This window comes from Desmodus rotundus, chromosome 3 (assembly GCF_022682495.2).
Source record: "Desmodus rotundus isolate HL8 chromosome 3, HLdesRot8A.1, whole genome shotgun sequence".
NCBI classification, from domain to species: domain Eukaryota; kingdom Metazoa; phylum Chordata; class Mammalia; order Chiroptera; family Phyllostomidae; genus Desmodus; species Desmodus rotundus.
In genome coordinates, this window is record NC_071389.1 from 193,345,577 (window position 1) to 193,362,202 (window position 16,626).

At 56.4% G+C, this 16,626-nt stretch overlaps 1 protein-coding gene across 2 annotated transcripts in view; it reads right to left on the bottom strand.

Moving 5' to 3' along the window:
* The window catches only part of MYH9 (myosin heavy chain 9), an 88,340-nt gene that overhangs the window by 2,671 nt on the left and 69,043 nt on the right, over positions 1 to 16,626 (bottom strand). For both annotated transcript variants that reach the window (XM_024579459.4, XM_045187194.2), the window contains exons 20-39: positions 16,014 to 16,122; positions 14,394 to 14,525; positions 13,746 to 13,952; positions 13,091 to 13,228; positions 11,921 to 12,044; positions 10,790 to 10,961; positions 9,761 to 9,973; positions 9,220 to 9,364; positions 7,718 to 7,924; positions 7,384 to 7,488; positions 6,947 to 7,099; positions 5,625 to 5,873; positions 4,308 to 4,520; positions 3,975 to 4,187; positions 3,538 to 3,699; positions 2,339 to 2,467; positions 1,406 to 1,494; positions 1,197 to 1,320; positions 760 to 968; positions 56 to 164 (exon numbers count right to left, since the gene is read on the bottom strand). In XM_024579459.4, the coding sequence (XP_024435227.2) occupies positions 56 to 164; positions 760 to 968; positions 1,197 to 1,320; positions 1,406 to 1,494; positions 2,339 to 2,467; positions 3,538 to 3,699; positions 3,975 to 4,187; positions 4,308 to 4,520; positions 5,625 to 5,873; positions 6,947 to 7,099; positions 7,384 to 7,488; positions 7,718 to 7,924; positions 9,220 to 9,364; positions 9,761 to 9,973; positions 10,790 to 10,961; positions 11,921 to 12,044; positions 13,091 to 13,228; positions 13,746 to 13,952; positions 14,394 to 14,525; positions 16,014 to 16,122 (3,202 nt within the window). The remainder of the gene's footprint in view (positions 1 to 55; positions 165 to 759; positions 969 to 1,196; positions 1,321 to 1,405; positions 1,495 to 2,338; positions 2,468 to 3,537; positions 3,700 to 3,974; positions 4,188 to 4,307; positions 4,521 to 5,624; positions 5,874 to 6,946; positions 7,100 to 7,383; positions 7,489 to 7,717; positions 7,925 to 9,219; positions 9,365 to 9,760; positions 9,974 to 10,789; positions 10,962 to 11,920; positions 12,045 to 13,090; positions 13,229 to 13,745; positions 13,953 to 14,393; positions 14,526 to 16,013; positions 16,123 to 16,626) is intronic.

Below are 16,626 nucleotides of genomic sequence, written 5' to 3' on the forward strand. Positions count from 1 at the left end.
GAGGCCCGCCCAGCCCCACCAGCCCAGGGCCCCACTGCTCTGCCCGCAAACACACCTGGTCCTTGAACTGCTCCGCATTCCTGCGCTCATCATCCACCTGCAGCAACACGTCCTTCAGCTTCTTCTCGGCCCGACGCACCTGCTTGCACGCCGCCTGGCGCTCCCTGCCAGGTACAGACACAGCAGCTCAGGGGGGCACCCTCCTTCAGAGGGTGTGGCCCACAAACCACAAGCTGGACTGCCCATCCCGGGGCCTCACTGGGATTTGCCCTCCAGGGAGGCCTTGATGCCCAGGCAGACCCTCTTGACGGAACACCCACTATAAGCTTTGTCTCTCCCAGAGGCAGTGTAATCGGCCCCGTTTCTCAGATGGGAAAACTGGTGCCCCGGGAAGGGAAGCACCACCTCACAGCATATGTGCAGCTAGGAAAAGGGAGACTGAGGCTGGGCGCCAGTGCGGCCCGTTACCTACAAACAAGTCTCCGTCTTGCTCAGCCCAGTTATCCCCCAGGTGGCTGTGAGCCCCCTACCTCTCCCCGTGCAGCCCTCAGAGGTGGTCCCCAAAACCCCCAACTTCAGACGCAGCCAAGGGCAGCTACTCCAACTCCACAAGGCCCCAGCGAAACAGGGCGGCCCCGTCAGGATGGGGGAAACAGCTTCTGGGACTTGGGGACAGAAAGCTGATTCCTGATTGGACTCAGGGACAGGACTGCAGGTGGGCTTGAAGACTGTTCCAGGTGACAGGACAGGGATACCTACTTGGTCTCGTTGTCCAGCTGCTCTTCCAGCTGTGCGATCTTGGCCTCCAGGGCAGTGATGGAGGCCTTGTACTTGGACTTGACAGTGCCCTCCATCTCCTGCAGCTTGACCTTGAGCTCCTTGTTCTGGCGCTCGAGCTGCTGCCTGGCGTTCTCGTTCTTTTGGGCGTGACTGCGCTCGAGGTTCAGGTCAGTGTTGATCTGGTCAATCTGTGGGAAGAAGAGCCAATGACCTTGAGGAAAACTGGGGATCCTGCTGGGGACAGAGGGGGGACAGCCGGATCCTGCAGAGCCCCTGATAATAATGGGTCCCCAAAACATAACAGCAGCTAGGACCTCCTCCCCTAAGCAATTCAGAAGCTGCTGGCTTTGCCCAGGTGGTGCTCAGAACCTGCAGCCCTGAGCCTGGTGCAGAGGGAGTGCCCCCGCCCCGCCCACCTGCAGGTTGGCCTTCTTCAGCCGGTCGTTCACCAGCTCCGTGTTGCCCTGCTCCTCCTCCAGCTCCTCCTCCAGCTGGGCGATGCGAGCCTCCAGGCGCCGCTTCTCCTCCAACGCCAGGGCCCTGGGGGAGGCCAGAGGAGTGAGAAGGGGCCCATCCCAGAGGAGGGCTCCCCACCAACACCCGCCTTTGCTCACCCTTTGCTCACCCTTTGCCGCTGCTGTTGGCAATCTCGTCGGCCAGCTCGTCCCGCTCCTGCTGGGCCTGACGCTTGGCACGCTCGGCAGCTGCCAGTTCCTGCCATGAGAACCCAGAGTGTGACCCACTGGGCAGCCCGCACCCTGAAAGGCCACCTCTTCCACACCAGGCCCTGTGCACCGCCATCCTCCCCAAGCCCCTGGCCCTGTCTTCTACCCCTTCCTGGGCCCGCCTCCTCCATGAAGTCCTTTCTCATGAGTCCCTCTGGCTCACAGGGCTGACTGCTCCCTCTGAGGTCAAAGCTGGGGTGCCACATGTTTACAAAGCCCACACATCTGAGTGCTAGGACCCAGGCCTGGTGCCGGGGGTGTAGAGGTAAGGAAGGAACCGTCCTGGCCGAATGCGGCATACTGGACCCTCTTCACCCTGGGCAGACCTGACACTGGGAGGGACCGCAAACAGATGTGTGTTAGGACCTGGGCGTGAGGGCCCTGAAACCCAAGTAAAGGAAAGGGGCTTCGCCCCCAGGGTGAGGCGCCATGGAGAAAGGCTCAAAAGTGACCAAAGGAGAGCACAGCCAATACGGCAAGAGCAGAAGAGGACATGCCTGGATGTCAGGACCAGCGAGAAGCAGAATGCTCTCATATGTGCATCATATGTGACAGGCAAGGGGACATCAGGGCACAGGCGTCTGGGAGGCACCCCTCCTTTCCAGGTCCAGCAGGAGGTGGTGATCACACACGTCTCCTTTCATTCCAGGGAGCCCTGCTACTTAGTGAAGCCCTGAGGGGACTTCTGTCACAGAGAGCCACCCCCACTCGTCCCCAGAGCTCCACTACTGTGTTTCTGTCCCCACCCAACACTGGCCCAGGGGAGGCCCTGAGCTGCCCCTCCCGCCACAGGGCAGCAACCCTGAGTGTCCCGCCCCTTGGCCCCAGACCACCTCCTGCAGCTGAATCATCTCAGCCTCCATGCTCTTCAGCTTCTTCTCGTTCTCTTTGGCCTGCGCCAGGATCTCCTCGCGGGAGGCACGCGTGTCGTCCAGCTCACGCATGTAGTCCTTCATCTGGGCCTGGGGGCCAGGAGAAGACGCTTGGCACCCCCACCCCAGAGGCCACCGTCCGGCCCCTGCCCCACCACCTGCCCTCCCACCCCCTCCAAGGACAATGTGGAGCAGGAGCTTGTGGCTGCTTCTCACCCTGACAGGACCATTAAAAAGGGCTAAGTAGTAATTAAAGCAAAATGTCCCTGTGCCCTCCACCATTTGTGCACTTCTAGGCCATTAGGATCCGCAAGCACGCTCTGGGTGTGAGTCTCGGCGCACGTGTTAGCCGGAGTTGCGTGGCTTCCACTCCCTGCAGCTCCCTGGGCATGGGGGTCCTGCACTGCTGCACCATCCCCAGCGCACACCTGCTCCCCTGCCAGGTCCTCCCGACCACAGGGAGGGCGGGACTCCTTCCTTTTTTATTCTCACGCCGTGTATTTTAATTCCAAAGATTTTGTGAAGTAGCTCTTTTTCTTCTTGGGCAGAAAATCCCAAATTGAGACTCCCCATGTCAAAGGGTACGACTCTCGTTAGCTGCACCCAGATGCTAGCAAGAGACTGCCAGCGGCCTGCAGGGCATCTGTGCCCTGTGCCCTCACCAACAATGGCGTTTAAATGTATTCTTGTTGCTGCCAGGGTGCTGGGTATGATGTAGCACCTCAGAAATCTTTTAAACTCGTTATTCCTTAACTAGGGGTCAGGTGAGAATGTCCCAGAGTGTCCCCGCTCCGGCTGCTCCTCTGAACCTTCAGCCCCAACCTTCCATCATCGCCCACTAGGCTGCACAGGGTCACCTGGGGACCACAGCAGGTTTCTCCTGAAAATGCGCCACTAGGTGACTACCCCCCAACTCCATGCAGGGCTGGGTGCACACACTTCATTCTTCAATGGACTCAGAGGTTTGCTCTCAGACTATTTCCCCTCAGCCTCTGGCCCGAGTCTCCATCATGAGATGGGCTAAGGGCACCAAGGCCTTCCCTGGCTAGCAGAGGGCGGCCCTTCCTGGCGTTCACTGGCCACCCCACTAGTGTCCCAGCCCCACTGAGCCCAGGGCCACCGAGTCCGGCCAGATCCGGTTTGGGCCGGGCTGACCTCACCTGCAGCTTTCTCAGCTGTTTGATGGCTTCGTCGCGGTTCTTGTTGGCGGAGTCAATGTGGGCCTCCAGGTCCTTCAGGTCCATCTCCAGCTTCTTCCGCGCGGCCATTGCCATAGAACGCTGCTTCCTCTCATCTTCCAGCTCTGCCTCCATCTCCCGCACCTGCGGGGAGACACTGGCAGCTCCAGAGGCTGGACCACACACAGACCCCACTGCAGCTCGGAGCCCAGGTGGCTTCGGCCCAGTTCTGGGACCCATGCAGCCTCCAGTGGCCAATAAGAATGACTGAACAGAAACCCCCTGATAGAGCTGCTGACTCCCCCGCCCTTCCTGAGGACAACCCAAGTAGGAGGACAGAAAAGAAGCTTGTCCGGAACGTGGGGGGCAGGCTGGGGGGCCATGTCCCTGTCCAGGGGGAGCAGGAGGGATGTACACACCTGTCTAACCAGCTGCTTCTTCTTCTCCTCACTCTGCTCATCCCGGCCCTGCAGGTCCCGCTCAAACTGGGCTTTCATGGCCTGCAGGTTCACCTCCAGTCGAAGCTTGGCATCCTCGGTGGCCTGAAGCTCGTCCTCCAGCTCCTCGAGCTGGGTCTTCATCTCTTCTACTTGCTGCTCCAGGGCCCGCTTAGACTTCTCTAGCTCGTGGACCTATCACCCGAAGGAACCAGAGTCATAAGCAGAGGGACGAGAGGTCCCCGAGACCCTGCCTCAGTGTCCGCCCACCTGCTCGTCCTCTGAACTATCCCCTCGGCCCCTCCTGGGACTCACACTCTTGCCCACGTCATCCTTGGAGCTCATGAGGTCCTCCATCTCTGTGCGGAACTGCTTGTTGAGCCGCTCCAGCTCTGCCTTCTGTTCTACAGCCTCCTCCAGGGCCCGGGCCAGTGACAGTGCCTTGGTCTCCTTCTCACGGGCTTCGGCCTCAGCCCGGTCACGCTCCTCCGCATACTTGGCCGAGATGGTCTTCTCCTCAGCCAGGAGCTGGGAGAGATATGGACGCCATGAGGCTCAGGCAACGAACTCCTTCCTAGAAGGAGCTCTGGACCTGCAGACCATCCAGACCCAAATCCTTGAGGAATGAAGGGCCAGGTGCCAGCCCTGAGGGGTGGGGACCAGGAAGAGCAAGCACCAGGCTGCTGCCGGGGAACCCAGCTGTTCCCAGGGTGATGCACACTGCTCAGTAAGCCCCTGTAACCGGACGAGGGTAGAGATTGTCTCTGTCACCCTGCTTTAAAGCAAGGTCCTTGTTATCACTTAATAAGGGTTCTTTACGTCACACAGCACCCCTTCCATGAGAACCCACAGGAAACATTGCACCTACCCAACCTGGAAAGGCTTTGGAAGTTCTCCTGAACGAATGGATGGCATTTACCTTGAAGCCTACGACTATGGGCTGCTTAGAAACCCGAAGCCCAAGTGCGGCCGCCTCCACGTATATGAGTTTAAATCCCCCTGGTCCACTCTGCGTGGGCCGCCCCTCGCTGGGCCTTGTATTCCAACCTTCCATTCCCTTTGCACAAACGATTTCTTAACGGACCAGGGAGTAAATGCTTTAGACTTTAGGGGCCGTGTCTGCGTAGCAACTACGTGACTCTGCCCTGACGTCATGACAATGGCCAGAGACGACAGGAGAGGAGGCAGCAGGGCTGAGCCCAAGACACCCCCATCCACAACAACGAGAGCTGGGCGGCCTGAGCCCGGGACCCGAGCCCTGACTTACTCTGTTTTGCTGTCCCAGCCCCGTGCCGGTGTGGCTACAACCTGCCGAAGACCCGTTAGAGTGCAGAGGAGATACTGACACATAAACCAAAATTCAAAGTAATTAAAATCGGATCGGATCATTATAAAAATGTGAATAATGTAAGAAACAGAAGGCAAAACACTTGCTCCTGAACCTGTGGTGTGAAGACGGCCTGTTCTGAATACCTCCCTGCCAGGCCCCCCAGTAAGCAGGAAACCCAGCCGGACCTCCGAGCGCCTGCAGGTGGTGATGGGATACCAGGGTCTGCCCCTAGGCAGTGGCCTTGGCCTGAGGCCACGGTGCTAGAAGAGAGGAAATGAGAAGGAGCTTCAGGTGGCACACACCTGGTCAAACTTCTTCTGCTTCTTCTCCAGGTTGGAGACGCTCTGCCGCTGGTGGTCCAGGTCCACGAGCAGGTCGTCCAGCTCCTGCTGCAGCCGCGTCTTGGTCTTCTCCAGCTTGTCGTAGGCGGCCACCTTCTCCTCGTAGCGCTGGCTCAGCCCCTCCAGGTCCTTCTGCAGCTTCCTCTTGGCTTCTTCCACAGTCTCGAGACACCCCACACCATCCTCCATCTTCTTCTTCATGTCAGTCACCTGGCCAGGAGCAAGAATAAGGGGACACCCATGCTGGCACCTGCTCAGGGAACACACCTGTGCCTGAGGCAGCGGGGAGCTGGCCTGCTCCTCATGAACACAGACCAGGGAGCCAACCTGGGTGTGGAGGCTTCCCCCTTCTACCAGGCCAGAGATGAACTTTGTGCTGAGGGCATCTGCGCGCTCCGTGGAGCTGAGGGCAGATCATCTCTGAGGGCCTCTCCTCTGTGACCCGCTCCAGGCTGCTCGTTTACAAAGACCAAGGCCCAGGCGGGCACGTCCGCCAGTTACCTCACCCCAGACAGCAGGGCCAGTGCCCTTTGGAGAATTTGTCTGGCAGGAGGACCCAGGGCACCTGTCCTGCAGCCTCCTCCTTGCACGTGGACAGAAAGCTGCCACCTTGCCCACGTGCTGGCTGTTCCTACCCAGACCATGGGGCAGACGGTGAGCCCATCCTGAGTGTAGGGCACACTGAAGTCCCAACACAGGATCCAGAATGGGGCTCTTGGTCCACTTTTGGCTGTGGACCCTTGACAGCGTAGAACAGATGATGACTCCTTCTCATCATCCTGATTTGATATATAAAATACACAGGATGGTCGAGAAAGTCAACATGGACAAACGTGGCTGCCGGATATTCCACAAAACTGGTGAGTGGCCCACGTGCTTCTCTGTGAGCACGACAGATAGAAGCCTCCTGGAGTGCAGGGAGCAAAATGACACCCCCAAGCCCTGCTGTGTCTGGACATGGTGACTGGTGGTTTCTAGTGACCAGGACGACAGGCACTGGGGCTGCCGTGGCTTGTGGTCTACATGTATCAGGAAAGAAATTCTAGGTGTCAGCTGGAGACTGGTGAAATGAAGGGTGTTCAGTCTCATCCCCCGAGTTCAATGGATCCCTGAATTCTACCCAGGGACTCAGGGCTAAGAGCCCTGGGCTGGAGACCACTGAAGCTCCCTGAGGAAGGGCGCCCAGCTCAGACAGGCTGGGGCGGACCCAGCCTGCAGAATCCGACCAGTGTCCCTGAGCCACCCGGTAGCCTGGGGGTCTTGCAGGTGACCTATCACCAAACCTGGGCGTGCAGGGTGGCAATCTGCTTCTCCAGGTTGTGCTTGGCCTCCTCCTCCTCCTCCAGCTGCTCCTTCAGGGAATTCTTCTCGTCTTCTACCTGCTTCAGCTTGGTGCTCAGGCCCAGCTTCTGCCGGTTCTCCTCCTGCAGCAGCTCCTACTCCAAGGACAAGAGGGGTGCAGGGTTCAGGAGGTGCAGTGCCAGAGTTTCAGGGAACCCACTCCCATGGCGGGAGGAAACAGCTGGTTCCTCTGACTCAGGGGACAGCTTGTAAAGACCTGGTGGGGAGCTAGGAGGACCAGAGACCCCCGTGGATGCAGGGGAGGATGGGTAATCTGAGGAGCCCTAGGATGGGACACCTGGATATCTGACAGGGGATGCCATGTGGGAACTGCGTCCTTGTAGAAGGTCCAGCTGCAGAGCCCTGCTGCCACCCTCACCTGCGTGTCCTGCAGCTGCGACTCCAGAGTGGAGAAGTCCTTGGTGAGCTTGCTGGACTTGCTGTCAGACTGGGTGAGCAGACCTGTCACGTTGTCCAGCTCGACCTGCACAGCGACGGGACAGACAGAGGCCCGGGAGCTCGACCATGACCACTCTGGCCCCGTCTGGGTACCCTCAAGGTAACCTGGTCCTGAGTCACAGGCTGTACCCAGAAGCCTTGCTGAGGAGCCCATGTGAAGCTTTACAAAGAACAAGAGTCCTAGAGAACTGGGCCGAGACTCAGGATCACTGAAGGGACCAACACCCGGGCCCGGGTCCCAGCAAAGGCCTCACCTGCAGCTTGGTGACCTTGTCCGCCAGCTCCGTGCGCACTCGCTCTCCCTCGTTGAACTTCACCTGCAGCTCCTGCAGCTGGGCCTCCACTTTCTTCCGCTTGTGCTCTGAGTCTCCCTTGCCCTGCAGCAGGACCTTCACCTCGTTGGCCAGCTCCCCTCGCTCATTCTCCAGGGTCTGCTTGGCCTTCTCAAGGTTGGCTTTCACCTGGCAGGGGAGGAAGCAAAGGAGTGAAGAGGGGCATCCGGGCCCTGCCACGAAGCTGCTCTTTCCAGTATCCCAGAAGGGACCACAGCGCTCGCATCCAACACCACCGCCTCTGTGGTCAAAGGGGTGTTGAGGAAGTTTGGGAGGTGGCCTGCTGGCCAGAGTCCTGGTCTCAGAAGGTGCACACCTGATCTGTCCTCATCATTCAACTGGAAAATGACACCCAGCACGTGTCCCCCTCTCCAAGGGCCTCCACTTTCCCATTTTTAAAACAAGCCCCACCCAGCCCCCTCATGGGTAGAGGGAACATTCAAGTATAAGGTGTTATAACTGCAGATGTTATTTTAGTTATGACCCTATAAAAGGAGGAAAATTATAATTTTCATAGTTAGACACCCAGTGAAGCCTCTTTGAAATTTGATATTCAAAGTAATAATGTAATGTTCTTCCCAAAAATAAAGGGGAGTTTACAGAACCAACACAACAATCCCATTCTAGTCTGTACCAAGTGGGCCACAGGGTCATGGGCAAGTTCAAGGGTAAGCCGTGAATACAAAGAATGTTGGATAAAAACAGCTTAAGAACAAAGAAAGGTTTCAACCTGCACAGAACCAGGTGGAAGTTGAAGGCAGACAGATGAAAAGAGCTTGTTTGTAAGTATTTTATAGGTTGCCACATGGAACGGCCTTTGACCTCTTGAGCTGCCACTAAGACTGGCTGGGAGCTGGGAGCCAAACGAGGCAGGACTTATCCTGATAAGGAACTTCCGGGCCATCAGCTGCCAGGCAGAGAATCCTGCTGGGATTGATATCCGCAGGGTTCTCCCAAGACTCCAGCTGACCACCTCTTGGGGGTGTTCTAGAGAGGATCCAGGTTTCAGAAAAGGGACCCCAAGGCCCTGTGAAACACAGTTTCTGAGAGCTTTCTGGGCAGGTTGTTTAATGAAACAGTAATGATGATGGTGTTGAACAACTTACTGAGCCTGAGCTACACAAGCGCTTCACACGTCATCAGCTCCAGCTCAGCTCACATGCACGTGTAAGACAGACCTACCGGCAGCCTCCTTACAGATGGGGAAACTGACGCACAGGGGGACTATCTGTCCAAGTCACTCAGCCACTAAGGGCTGGAGTTGGCCTCCGACCCAGGCGGTCTGGCTCTGGAGCCACTCTGTCCTACAGAACTGGCCCGGAGTGGCAGCTAGTCTCCAGGAGGGCCCCACCCCTGCAAGGAGCAAGACCCATCCCCCCTCCCAACAAAGGCAGGGAGCCAGTCCCTGGCGGAAGCCCACATACCCTTTTTGTCTGCTCCAGCTGCTCAGCCAGCTCCTCCACAGCCTGGGAGTGCTTCTGCCTCATCTCCTGGATCTGGGCCTCATGCGTCTTGGCCTCTTCCTCGAGGGTCTTCTTTAGGATATTCACTTCCTGTTCACGTTTGGACCTGGAGAGAAATGCCTTTAGAATGGAGGCCAGGGACCCTGGAGCGATGCCGCCCCTGGGGCTCTTCCCCGGCTGCAGGGAGGCCAGCAAGGTGCACTGGCCACCTCAGGCAGCTTTCCTGCCAGGTCCCCCTCCTCAGCTGTCCACCCTCAAAGACACTGTGGAGGCTTCTGTGCCCTTGCAGCCTGAAAGTGCATCCTGTTTCACCTAAACTTCAAGCTAGGCTCTCGAATAGGTCTTTCCAGTAGAGAGAAGATGCTGGGGAACTACAGCTCCCACACTTTCTGGTGTATGACAGTAAGGCCGCTGTGTGGTTCAGAGGCCTGGGATCCACCCCTTCGAGTCCAGGGCCTCCTGTTCCCCGTCTGGGACGTGGCCAGCCTGCCCCGTGGCACACCTGAGCTCCTGCTGGGCAGCCGTGGAGTCCAAGGTGTCCTCCAGCTCTGTCTTCAGAGCCTCCAGCTCTTCCCCGAGGTCCCGCTTCTGCTTCTCAGCTTTGTTCCGAGAGGCTCGCTCGGACTCCAGGTCTTCCTGGAGTTCAGAGATCTGAGATTCCAGCTCACGGATCTTCTTTAGGGCCATGTTCTTCTGGGTGGCTTCTTCCTCCACTCTGCCAAAGAAACAAACCTCAGGATACGGCCATTTTACCTTTAAGGGGTGGGGTAGAGTTTGCAGAAAAGGTGTTAGAAAGAGGCAGCCAAAGCCACTCCTGGCAGTTGGAGTCACGTCCCCTAGGAACTTCACTCAGCAAAAGCAACATCTGAGACATGCCATACAGGAGAGGTAAGGACCACACCACTTTGAGGACTGCAAAGCCTCCTACAGAAATCATTGCATTTTCCAAATTAAAAGTCAGCACTTAAAACATAAAAAGAAGTTCAAATGTAAAATAAACGAATAAAAAGGAAATAAAATGTTCCAGTTCATCAAGACTGTAACAAAATAAAAACACAAATATGCCACAGATTTGGGGTGATGATGCTGTGTCAATACAGGTTCATCAATTGTAACAAATGTGCCCCCGGCGTCGGACCGTGACGGCTGGAGGAGGCTGTCTGAGGGCAGAGGAGAGTCACCAAAATTCTGCATACTGTTGCCTCGATTTTGCTGTGAAGCCAAAACTGCTCTAAGAAATGGTCTATTGAAGAGGGGGAAAAAAATGCCCATAGCCAATACATTTTAAGAAGTTAAAGAAACGAAAGGATTGTGGGCGGTTGGATGCCTTTTTGAGGATTACAAACAAACGAGCAAGTGACGGGAAATGTGTCTTTTGTAAACAGAAAATGCCTTGCTGTGAATGGCTTCCACGACCACGACAGCAGAGCACATGCTTCCCCGTCAAAGATGCACCAAGAACCACAAAAGGACGCCGGCAGGAAGCGCTGGCTCTGGCCACTTGGCCGCTGGCTGACGCTCCGGCTCTCACCTGGCCAGGGCAGCCTGAAGCTCCTCCTCTTTCTTGGCCAGCTGCATCTTGAGCTCAGCGATCTGAGCCTGCAGCTCGGCGATCTGGTCGTTGAGGTCCGTGGAGTCTCCCTCCAGCTTCCGGCGGGTCTTCTCCAGCTCCTGACGCTGCTTCTCCTCTCTTCGGAGGCGCTCTGAGAAGGAAGGATGGGGCGAAGCCGATGGAGCCACCAGTGGCCACAAACTTTGCCATCTTTGTTTTGAATTCTTACATAAATCCTTACATCCTTATTACAAGACACACACGAGGTTTAAAGAATCAAAATGCAGACTCTTGTACCAACTCCTGGGTGAAGGAAAGAGCATCACCAGGAGCTGCCAGGTCCTGGGTCTCTCCTACTCCACCCGCTGCCCCGGACACAGCAGGCTGCCCCGCATCTCCACAGAGGACACAGTGGTTTCTGGCATGAGCTCAGAGCTCCGGGATTTCTACCCCCCGCCCCGTGTCCACTCCTCTCAAGGGGCAGGGGGCAAGGGGTCCACAGATGACCACAGACCTGCACTGCCACCCTGTCCTCCTCACCACAGATCCCCAGGGCACAGGGAGACGAAGACATGATCTGTCACCCCTCCCCAAGACAAGCAATGGCCGTGCAGTATCGGTCTAGCACTTAACAGAACATGCGGCACATCCACAAGCAAGAGATAGCTTGGCCCTCACAAATGCCCTTCCACCATGTCCCTTAGAGGTAAGAGAAACTGAAGCTCATGGAGGTGAAGTGAGAGGTACAAGGTGACCCAACTAGTAAGCGGCAGAGCCAGGGGGCCAACCCGGAACCTGTTAAGAAGTCTCAAAAGCTTGGGAAACGCGTGGTGCGCAACAGAGAAACAGGAGGGCTTTACTCTCAGTGTTCTTCACTTGGGGATACCTCCCTCCCAGCCACACGGCGCTGGTGCCTGGTGGCCCAGAGTCCTACAGGGACTGGGTGCTGAATCCCAGGTTTTGAGGCAGCAACTGGCTGCTGTGGACCCTGAGCCTCACGCACGTGGAAGTGAGTTGACACCCGCCTGGTGCTCCCACTCCTGGCTGTGACGACCCTGGGAGGTGTGTGCCTCGGGCTCCCAGGTCAGCTCCTGCCCATCACCCTCTTACCCTCCAGGTCAGTGATCATGGCCTCGTGTTTGTTCTTGAGCTTGGCCAGGCTCTTCGATTTCTCCTCCTCTTCCGTGAGGTTGGTGGTGAACTCAGCTATCCTGTCTTCCAACAGCTTCTTCTCCTGGAGGGGGTGGGGGGTGTGGGGTAAGGCTGGGCAAGGGCTCGGCGTTAGCGGAGCACAGACACTTCAGCTCTCTTCAAAGTACAGCTCGTCCAGAAACTTGCCACCGAATGGAGGGGCAAGGACTTAAATAATTGATTCACTGGGACTTCCTGGATCAAAGGGGTCGCTTTGTAAGGTCACTAACTCCCCTTAAAGAGCAGGATAAGCTTCCTTGACCTACAAATGTGGGTACCGTAGCCCTTCCTGGACCTGTTTTATCCCTTTGGGCCCAGGTAAGAAAGGCTTCCAGGGGCAGCTGGTGTTGGTGAGGGAATTCTGGCACCATCGTCTCCATGCCCCGTGCTTATCCACTGGGAGGGCTGTGGCCTCCTACCCCCTCAAGCCCAGAGTCCTCACTGCCTGCACTGTGTGGCCCCCACTGCAGTCCTAACCTAGCAGGGTCCCCCCACGACAGCACAGCCACTGTAATAAACACATGCTGCCACTCAGCACGGGCATCCTGCTCCCCGAGTCACAGCGCTCCCGGGCAGTTACCCTGCCACCCCAACCCCACACCCTGCCCTCGGGGTCGGGGACAGAATTCTGACCGAGCCCTTCCTTCTCCTCCAACACGCTCCCCAGCTCTAGTTGCCACCTAGCTGACAGGGACCCAATTTGGTTCTCAAAACAAACAGCCACCCCCTTGGGGAAGGCTGAAGGAGTAGCACCCACACCTCAATACCAAGCCCCCAACGCGTCCGAAACACCACTGGTGACCGACATGCGATGCCACGCAGAGGGCTCAGCTCTGCCAAGGCTCGGGTCCCAAGAGCCTATGAAGAGCTTTACTAAGATACATCAGACCTTTCCCTCGGGCCCCACAGGTATGAGAAAATCCCTTCAAATGACCCTGGCACCCAGAGGCCATGGGACATCCAGGAAGAAGAATCTGCTACTGAGCAGAAGCCACAGTGCATCAGGCAGCAGAGGTGGAACGGTGTGGCCAGGCACTGGGGCCTGGCTTGCTCCCCACAGCCCAAGTCCCCACCCGCCGAGGGCCTCACCTTGGCCAGCTTGCAGTTCTGATCTTCCAAGATGATCTGGTCTTCCTCCAGCTTCTTCAGCTTGGCCTCGGTGGTCACCTTCTCCAGCTGCAGCTTCTGGCGGGCGCTCTCCTCCTCCTCCAGCTGCTCTTCCAGTTCCTATCACAAAGCCGAAGGGTTTGTGAGGAATGCAGGCCACGCCAGCTCAGCGGTGGAACTGCGACGTAGCCCTACTTGTGGGGTCACATATTTGAAACTGGGGTATGGGGGATAAGAACCCAGGTCCAATAGTGTGGTCGCTTGTTCTGAGGTGCTTCCTTTAGAGCGAGCTGCCAGCCAGTGGCAACGTGGGCAGAGAGCAGAGCTGGCCACCCTCGCTCCTCAGACCGGCCGGGGCAGGACCGAGGGAGCGAGCCGAAACTGACCTCGATGCTCAGTTGGCAGAGCACGTGGAGAGCTGAGACATGCATGGGAGAAACCACTACGCCAGAGAGAAAACCTCTCAAAGGCTGCCCCAAGTGGACAGAAGGCAGAGGGGCTGGCCTGCCCTGGCACTTCCATGTCTGTGTCCTCTCCAGTCCCTGTGTCACTGCTCCTCACCACACCCTGTCCCCTCCTCCCCATGCCTGGTGTCCAGCCCTGCACCTTTTCTCCAGGGGGCAGGAAACTGGGTTACCTGGATGTTTTGCTGCATTTTCTTCTTCTCCGTCTGCAGGTGCTGACAGCGCTCCTCCTCCTCCTCCACCCTGGCCTCAAGGTCATGGCAAATCTCCTCCAGCTCCTGCTTCTTGGCTGTCAGGCGGGCCCGGAGCTCCTCAGCTTCAGCACACAGTTCTGTTTCCGCCTGGAGCTGCTCCTGCAGCTGCAACTTCTCCGCCATGAGCTACAAACAATGGGTGCAAAATGCAAGTTCCTTGCAGCCTCCTCGGGCCACTCCAGGCCAGGGGTTCCCTAGCTCTGGCTTCTGGAGGGAGGACCATGCTGACAAAGGAGTTTCATCCAGGGACTGCTTAAGCTCTCAGGCATTTTCTATATACCATGTCTTTTATCCTTTGCCACTGTGCCATGCGCTATACACCAAGATCCCTAGGAAACAGGCTCAGAGAAGCTAAGCGCTGGAGCTGGGCCTCGAACCCCACACTCATGAACTTTCTGTCCCATCAGGCGGCCTCCCTACATCACATAACCCTGAATGAAGTCTGCAGAAAAATTAACCGTTTTTCTAGTGAAGTATCTCCTTAAACTCCAAAACGCCTTGCTTGCAGGTGGCCAGCAGGTGGCAGCACTGGGATCAGCTATACTACACTGAGACCATGGTACTCACCTGTGACTGGAGGGTCTCCATTTCCACGAGCCTGTTCTCCGCAGCCACCTGCTTCTCTCGGACCTTCACCAGCTCCTCCTCCTTGGCCATCATCTCCTCTTCCTGGCGGCTCACCTGCAGCAGCGGTTTGACCTGGGAAAGGAGATGGAGACAGACATGCTCAGCGAGAGACATCTCAACAGTGATGAGGCTTTTTCACCTGCAGACATGTGAGCTCCCAAGGGTGAGGGGTAACTAGGCACACTGTGGGGTACAGTCTGGTGTGACCTTTCTGGAAATCAATTTGGAACTGTGTGTCACAGGCTTTGACCTGCTAATTTCACTTCAGGCAAACTGTACCTCTGTAGGCGTGAAGATACTCACGGCAGCACTGTTTATAATAATGAAAAACTAGAAATTAGATCAGGCCCTGGCTGGTGTGGCTTTGTGGCCTGAGCGCCAGCCTGTGAACAGAGTCAAGGGCACATCTGGGGTGCGGGCCAGGTCTCCAGTTGGGGGCGTGCAAGAGGACCCCAATCCATGTTTCTCTCACACACATTGAAGTTTCTTTTCCTCTCATTCTCCTCCCTTCTACTCTCTCTAAAAAATAAATAATAATTTAAAAATCTTCTTTAAAAACGAAGAAATTAGATCAAGACCCATCATTGGGAAAGTAGCCAGATAAAGTATGAACGTCTCTAGGGAAACTTATTCTGCCTTCTTAAAAATGATGTTCACCCTGGATGGTGTGGCTTAGTGGCATGAGCATTGGCCTGAGAACCGAAAGGCTGCCAGTTCGATTCCCGGTCAGGGCACACGCCTGGGTTGCGGGCCAGGTCCCTGGTTGGGGGTGTGCAAGAAGAAGCCCATTGATGTTCCTCTCTTGCACATCGATGTTTCTCTCCCTGTCTTTCTCCCTCCCTTCCCCTCTCTCTAAAAATAAATTTTTTAAAAAATGATGCTCATAAAGGAATTTTACATGAAAAATGCAAAATACAAGGCTTTATACAAGCCCCAGCTCAGCTATGTGAGAATATACATGGTTTACACAGCAGAGAGACTTACAGGGAGTAAAAAAATGACAACAATAATAAATATTGAAGTAACTATTCAACATTGACATTGACTTGGCATTGAAGAGATTATGGGTAAATTTTTATCTTCTTCTTTATGCATTTTGTTAGCCTAGCTTTTCACAATTACTATGAATTAGTTACTATAAACAGAAACAGATTAAACGACTTATTAAAAGGGATTTTTTAAAGGCTGGGGAAAGCCCGTCTATCTGTGCGCAAAGCTTCTGACCGACTGTCTGTGGGCTCCTGGGAAGGCAGGCCCGTGACGTGTGTGGCCGGGGCAGGCAGGGCCTTTACATCCTGGAAGCTGCTGTTTGAGCCACCCTAGCCTAGCCCCACAGCAGGCTGTGGCCTTCCAAACCGGACAAATGCCACAGCTCACATGCCCCTAGGCCCCATGGGAAGGACCATCCTGGAGCCATGCAGCCAGACCCAGGGGGCAAAGGCAAAGTGTCCCTCCCAGGGACATGAGCCCCAGATGGAGGCCGGCTCGGCCCTCTGCCATGACGGAAGCTGGCAGAGCACGGGCCGGGCAGCGGTACGGGAGGGCCCTTCCAGGACCCACCTTGGTGAAGAGCCGCCACCACTGCCAGTTGCGCAGCTTGAGGTAGGCGGCACAGTTCCTCTGCAGGACCTTCATGGCCGTCAGCTGCTGCTGCCGTTTGGCAAAGGCCCTGTGGGTGAGGGGCACGGTCAGTACCTTGGCGGGGGGACAGCAGACCTCTAAGCTGTCAGTCCTGACCTCACTCCTGGAAGCTTTTATGGAGGGACGGGTGGGCAAGGACCCAGGTCACAGGACCGCCTTCCTGCATTAAGGGGCACGAGAGCTCACGAGGTGGAAGAGCCTTGTGCACTAACTACAGATCCAAGCCAAGCGTGATGGCTGGCCATTCAGTCGATCTATGGACCTTAGCTTCCCACCCCCATGACACCCACTGGCAGGGCTTCTGGATACACAGAGGCTCTGGCTCCCGGCGCTCAGAGCTTAGGCTGCAAAGTGCATCCCTGATCCCAAAGAAGCTGCTTGGTCTAACTAAAGGGCAGCCTCCTTCCTTGGGAACGCAGGGCACTCTGGGGACAGTGAGGAATATCAGTGAGTGGGAGCCTTCAGAGCAGACAAATCCAAGCACAGTCCCCTCCTGTCAACCTGGTTACTTTAAACATCAGGCAGAAACCCA